This window comes from Anarrhichthys ocellatus, unplaced genomic scaffold, assembly GCF_004355925.1.
Source record: "Anarrhichthys ocellatus isolate YVR2014 unplaced genomic scaffold, GSC_Weel_1.0 scaffold2279, whole genome shotgun sequence".
NCBI classification, from domain to species: domain Eukaryota; kingdom Metazoa; phylum Chordata; class Actinopteri; order Perciformes; family Anarhichadidae; genus Anarrhichthys; species Anarrhichthys ocellatus.
The window spans coordinates 1-7,395 of NW_022282253.1; the positions used below are offsets into that span (position 1 = coordinate 1).

The 7,395-nt window shown below is 38.6% G+C and overlaps 1 protein-coding gene across 1 annotated transcript; it reads left to right on the forward strand.

The window, feature by feature from the left end:
- The first annotated feature begins 75 nt into the window (after positions 1–75).
- Positions 76–4,593, forward strand: plekhf2 (pleckstrin homology domain containing, family F (with FYVE domain) member 2). The gene has a single exon (XM_031840081.1). It carries the CDS (start codon positions 244–246, stop codon positions 976–978), a length of 735 nt encoding a protein of 244 aa, XP_031695941.1. The 5' UTR covers positions 76–243; the 3' UTR covers positions 979–4,593.
- Positions 4,594–7,395: the final 2,802 nt, after the last annotated feature.

The following is a 7,395-nucleotide window of genomic DNA, read 5'->3' on the forward strand; positions in this document are numbered from 1 at the left end:
ATATATATATATATATATATAAAAATAACGATGCAGTCAAATCAAAAATATGAAAATGTTTTATGTCGATAGATGTTTTCAGCTTTAATAGCTTTAATTTACACAGCAGCACAATAAGCCTCTTCATGTTCCATGTCATCTTCATTTAACGGTTGATTAGATATGAAAGAAGCGGTTTGAGATTTAACGCTATGAATCTCAAAGTGTTCTCCCTGTCTCCGCTTTCCTGCAGCTGAGGTGAAGATGGTGGATCGGCTAGCCAACAGCGAGGCCAACTCCAAGCGCATCGCGGTGGTGGAGGGCTGCTTCGGAGCCGCCGGCCAGCCGCTCGTCATCCCCGGCCGCGTGCTGATCGGCGAGGGCGTCCTCACCAAACTGTGCCGCAAGAAGCCCAAAGCGCGGCAGTTCTTCCTCTTTAACGACATCCTGGTCTACGGCAACATCGTGATCCAGAAGAAGAAGTACAACAAGCAGCACATCATCCCGCTAGAGAGCGTCACCATCGCCACGGTGCCCGACGAGGGCGACCTGCGCAACGGCTGGCTCATCAAGACCCCCACCAAGTCCTTCGCTGTCTACGCCGCCACCGCCACCGAGAAGTCCGAGTGGATGAACCACATCGGGAAGTGCGTGGAGGACCTGCTGCAGAAGAGCGGCAAGGCGCCGACGGGCGAGCACGCCGCCGTGTGGGTGCCCGACTCGGAGGCCACGGTGTGCATGCGCTGCCAGAAGGTGAAGTTCACGCCGGTCAGCCGGCGCCACCACTGCAGGAAGTGCGGCTTCGTGGTGTGCGGGCCGTGCTCGGAGAAGAAGCACCTGCTGCCCAGCCAGTCGTCCAAACCCGTCCGCGTCTGCGAGTTCTGCTTCCTGCAGCTGACGTCGGGGGGGCTGGCGCCGCACTCGGACTCCTTCAGCCGGCTGGGGTCAAAGTTCAACAACCTGTCGGACGACGACGACGAAGACGACAGCAGCGACTGAGGTCCTCCCCCCCTCTACGCTCTACACCTGTTTCCTTCTCCTCGCGGAGGATTTATTCATCTATTCACGTCAAAACCAAAAAATATTTCACTTCTTCCTCTAATCGCAGCATCACGATGTTTCCTGAAACAATGAAATGTGGAATGAACTGGTCGACCAGCAGAACTCTTCTGACTCCTGATTGGGCTGCAATTAGTCACTACAGAACACAATGGTGCTAATGAGAAAACACACCTCTTCCTCTTCCTCTTCCTCCGGACCTACACAGGGTGATTGCTTGTTATTTCTGCGGGGAAAAAGCAAATGTTTGACCTTTTTATCTCTTCTGTCCTTCCGGTGTTTTTTATTTGTTTTGTAGAAGTCGGTATTTTTCTGATCTATTTTTGTAAAATCGTCACCAGCAAAAATGTCAAGATCCCTTTTTAATATAAATAACAAAATGTAGATATTATGCTAAACGCAGAGCTTTTCCTGTTGCTTCTGACAAATCAGCTGACTCTCTTCTCAGCCCCCCCCACCCCAAAAGAAACCTAACTCTACCGTTTGCCTTTAACGTCGCGTGAGAGACAGAGAGACGGTTGGTGAAGTGCGTGAAAGTGAAGTGAAGTGAAGTGCGTTATAGTTACAGGTTTAGTGGAGCTAAAAAAACAATTAAAAAAATAGTGTAAGTAGACATTCAAAAAGGTTTTCAACCTTTTATCCACGGTGCTAATTAACCAAAACCTGCAGGCTGCGATGATGATGATGATGATGAGGAGGAGGATGAGGAGGAGGAGTTTGAGGTAATTTAGCAGTAGGTCACATGGTGTAAAGATCTCTATAAAGTCTTCTTCCACTAAAATGATGAACTTCTCCTCCACATGTTCACTGCAGACTATTTAAGAAAAGACTGTGATTGGTTTGTTCTTCGTCACATGACACGCGGTGACACCGTTAACTATTTTTTAACTCGTAGCGAAGCCGCCACGTCCTGAAAAACAAAAACACGTCGACATTAACAGTCTGAGGGTTAAAAATAAAGTTTCATGTGAACGAGGAGAGAGCAGAGGACCTCCAGTGAATGAAAAGCAAACGTCATCACATGATCTATTCTTCCATCATAATGTTCCAGTCAGTGACTCCTCCCCCCTCTTGTGTCACAAAACAAACGCGCCCATCCTCGTGCCTTGAACTCTTGCGTAATCTCACCAACTCCAGCCAACATGGCCGCCCCTCCGCCTCCTTTATGCTGCAGCACTACAGCTTCTTCTCCTACACTTTCCATGTGTTGTCATGTGACGTGTGTGTGTCATGCGACGTGTGTGTGTCATGTGACGTGTGTGGGTCGTGTGATCGCTCGCTGATCCAGGAACTGAAGAAGGCGACTGTAGTTTCTCTTCCTGCTGACTGAAGAGTTTCATTCCTCACATCTCGTTCTCTTGTTTGCATCGTTAAAGGTTACTCGATTGAAAAGTCACATTGGAGCAAAAACCTGAATTAGCAAATAGTTCATTTAGTGATTATTATTTTTTCTTCTCGGACCAAAACAACGGATTATTTGCTGTTTAACTGTTTAAGATTCATCGTGTGACACAAAATGAAATCTGCAGTATTTTCATCCCAAAAGTGTAAAATAATAATCTGCTTAGAAGAGTAAAAATTATTGATTTGACGCCAAATCAACCTGTGAAGGTGATTGATACATTTTCGGGTGAACTGTCTCTTTAAGTGTCGTTTAAGTCATGAATATTAATTCACATCGTTCTCAGGATGTTTGATGTTGATTATTTTAATCTCACGTTTCAGTGTCGATGTTTGGAATGAAACTCTTCTGAGGTGATCTGGAATATAAGATACGATTATTCTCTTCTCTTGGTAACAGACAACATGTACAGTAAACAAATCAACTGTAAGATAAGAGCACACTGTGGAGGCTCATCATCAAACATCTGCAGCTCCAGATGTTTCTCTACGGTTTTTGACCGTGAACTGTAAAAGGGATCGTTTTCTTTTCTTTAATCTTTTTAGTTTTATAGATTTAATATTGATGAAAACAAAAAAACACAAGATCACTAACCAGCTGTCCTTTATACTGACGACGACGATGATGATGAAGGATTGCACTTAACAAAGTTGACACAATGACTTTAATTGAGTTTTTACTGGCGGAGCTCTGGTGGATGTTTTTAACACAAATCTTCATCTTTTAATCTTTCTTTTTTGTCAGGTTTTGGGTTTAATTAGTGTTTGTTGTACAGTTATGATCAGATCTTCCTCCTGTCACATCAGCAGCTAAAAGCATTATATTTTTTATTTTGTTCCTTTAATGGAGGTCAGCTGATGTTCGATTTGTTAAATAAACTGGAGGAATCACAGTTAGACTAAAGACTAAATCAGTTGTTTTTCTTTCTGGAGCTCAGACTCAGAAACACAGAATTAATAATTAAAGTAAAACAAGAAAAAGCTTCAAACACACAGATTCACTGTCGTGGTTTACGGATTTAACTACAGTTCATGTGGCCGACTTTTTTGAGAGCCTGTGAACGCATCGTTCGTCTGCTTCAATCTGAAACGGAAAGAAAAACATTTTATGTTTATTTAATCTGAACATGTTTAGTTGAACTGATTTGTAGATTTAAAGACTTTTTGAACGAAGCTGATTTGTATCAACTTGCTTTTTGACTTTCTCGACGTGTAGAATTATCTTTTCAATTCTCACTGTTGACGTCATATTTCTTTCTTTAATAAAGTCGTTCTTCACTTCTCTGTAGCGAAGAACGACGGTGGTTCCTTTAGCCCCGCCCCCTCGGTCCAGGACCTGAATATTTAAATACGGGATCTTCTTTTGTTTTTTAGTGGGAAGTTGATTCACCTCAACAATGTAATTATCCTCAATCTAAGTCGATGTAAGTCAATGGGTAAAGGTCTCTTTGGGCCGTGATGACATCACGTGACGGACCAGGAAGTTGTAATAATGTGAAATTAGCCTGGAGGCCACAAAGAGGGGAACCATTTATTTCACTATTATTTTCATGCATAAGTGACACGATGACAGAATGTACGACTATGTTAGTCAAACACTTTCTTCACTAAAACATCTAAAAGATAGAATCCCACCTGATGGAAGTCTGTGGTCTAAATTAGAGTAAGTTAAAGGGTCTTGAGCTTCATCACATCCGTCTCCATTTTCAGAAATATTAAGAAAGAAATGACAACTAATGGAAGTCAACGGCATGAAAACAACGGAGGCGACCAATGTGATTTGTTGACGCTGAACTTCTTCGTCTTGGATAAACTCAAAGGTCCACTTACTTCCTGTTTTTCCTCTGCTTGTTGAAAACTCCAGAAGAAGAAGAAGAGACTTTGTATTGTGACGGCTGAAGAAGAGGTCATCCAGTGTTTTGGGGTTTTGTTGATTTGTTTTTAATTTAAATGTTTTCTCTTTGTTGCCGTTTGACGGCGTCTTTTCTTTTTCTTATTTCTTATTTTCATTTTTAATTCTTTTGAAAAGATTCTAAACAAAAAGGGCTTCAATCAGAATGTAACGCAGCAGATCATTGTTTGATACTAATTCCTTCAGAGATCTTTGAAGTATATATATTATATATATATATAAATATTGTTTTGCTTAAAGAATGACTGTTTGGTGTCGTGTGTTGTCTTCATACAGCTCGTAGATTGATTATAGATTATTACATTTAATTTAGCTCAAAGACGGAAACTGTTTAAGAGGTTTTCTCAGATTATGTGTAAAATCTAACAAATAAAACTATTTATTCAGATTTGTGTTTATATGAGCCTCGAAATAATGAATCGGTGTCTAAAAGACATCAGAGGAACATTAAACAAAAGAATAAACAATAACATACGCAGTAAACATTTACAACAAACTCAATAAACTAAATAAATAAATATGACGTCAACACTATTATAATTTAGATAATGAGCTTCATGTATAACTTTATAACTTAACCATTTACTTTAGTTTGAAATCAAATATCTCTTAAATAATTACGATTATGTTTAATTATTACGATGAGTCATAAAAACCTCACTTTTCATTTCTTTTTAAGTTGTTAAAATAATTCGTTTTGAAGCACTGTCGTAGTTTAACATGTAGCAACATTGTGAGTCAGTAATTAAGTTTATGTTGAATCAGGACGAACTAAAGGTAAAAATGATGTTTTATAAAGTCACAGTTGGAGCCAATCAGCTGCTTTATATTAGAAACTTTAGATGAATCAGACTTCACACATTCAATATATATTAATATAAAATCAAAGATATAAATAAAAAATTTATCAAAAACACAAAACTCACTGATGCTGCAGGAGAAGTGCTGATGAGCGAATTAACATATTTTAAAACTTAATTTAAATAAAAGACTTCTTCAAAATAAACCCTGAACACATTAACATATTGACTGTTATTACATATTGATTTTATAAGAAGCAGAAGTTACTTGCATGAAAATGTTAAAATAATGTTGTACATGTATAAAAATATATATTTATATAAATATATATATATATATAAATATATATTTATATAAATATATATATATATAAAATATATATATTTATATAAATATATATATATATTTATATACAATAAACAAGTTGAGACATTCACATTTTTACATCACTTTTTATTTCTCTACATTTACAAACACCGTTCTTTCTAAAATTTTCTTTTTACGTTGCATATCGCGATCTTGAAAAACCAATAATGAGCATTAAATAGAATATAATGTATTTTTATACAGCACATTAAATACACAACGATATTTAAATGAGTTCAAATGAGCTCCATCTTGAGTACATGAATAAATGATGCTTATACATCGACAAAGATAAAATAATTACTGTATATTATACATATATATGTGTATAATATGTAAATGTTCATTGACGTGGCCCTGCATAAGGAGTACCTAAAATACTTCAGGTACATTTTGCTGATAATCGGTGTACTTTTTATGGAGGATTTGACGATGTACATAAGATAGCTGAATACTTGTTCCACCTCTAACTCGTGTACTGTAGTATTTAAGTACAACTCTGAGGTACTTGTACTTTACAAGAGCATTTAAAAATACATTTACTTTTTACGCTACTTTATACTTCTACTCCACCACATCTCTGAGGGAAATATTGTACTTTTTACTCCTTTACTATTCAGATTCAGATTATTATACAATAACATTATGAATGTAATATGTTATATCATCACAGGTTAAACTACCCATCAGTATTTAGCTGCAGCATAAAAATCATGAACACATTAATGCCTCAATAATTATAATCCAACAATATAAGAAACTTCTTCCACCACTGATTGATATCGGCTAGTTCTCAAATTCACGGGCAGCACTTGAACGCAGCTCCAGGCAGGCCCCCTGTAATATTTACTCCTGCCGCTACACCACTCCGGTCCAGTGGGTGGCGATATTGAGCATATATATATATATACCAGTGGCGGGCCGTGCATTTTATACCTAGGCCTTCACTGCTGTCCTGCAGCTGAAATACCACCTTATAACCACATTGTGGCGCCACAGCTGTTATTCATTTTAAGGCTGTAACTATGTACGTCTTCGTATCAAACCGTTGAACAATGCTAGAGCATTTAGAAAATGCAAAAGCCAAAATTCAGGAAAATATAATGTTCTCAGCTGGTCCGGCTGTGAGATCCACTGTCATTCCTTAATGACTAGCTGCAGCCCAAACAGATTATCATAGGATTTTAACTCTCACAACACGAGCGTTGAACAGACTGCTCTGCAATGTCTTTCCTCGCTCAGGTTCCTCTCTCATGGTGCATCTCACTCAGTCAGAATGTATTTTGATTGGCTGAGCTGCATCACGTGATGTGATTCACTACCCATCAGCCTCTGCTGGCTGTTAAGTTTCGTCTCACGATAGTCACGCGCTCGCCCACTGACCAATCACAGCACACTCTGCACCTCGCGGGAAAACTACACATGGACACTGGCGGCATGTAATGCTGACGTCATTATAGCCCGGCGCGCAGGCTCTGATACTTCAAAGAATACGCCCAACATGTCAAACTAAAGATCTGATTGGTTGAACACTATGACAATCAACAATATCGTCCCCATTTACTTTAATCTGCACTGGCTGCAGGTGAGAGTGTGCAGGCCTCTGCCTCTGTTCTTACCTAGAGACACAGAGGTGAAATCTGATTGGATAAAAGCTCTACTTAAAACAAGCTGCACTGGAAGCAGAGCAACTGAGGAAGACAGTAGCTGTGCAATGAGGAAATAAGATAATGGGAAAAATATTTTTATAAATTATAATACATGTAGTGTATTTAAGAAAAAATATAAAATTATAAAATAGATTTTATTTTTTATTTTTTTTATTTATTTTTTAAATATATAAAGTTTTGTGATTCTGTTTAGGCCAGCAGAGAAGG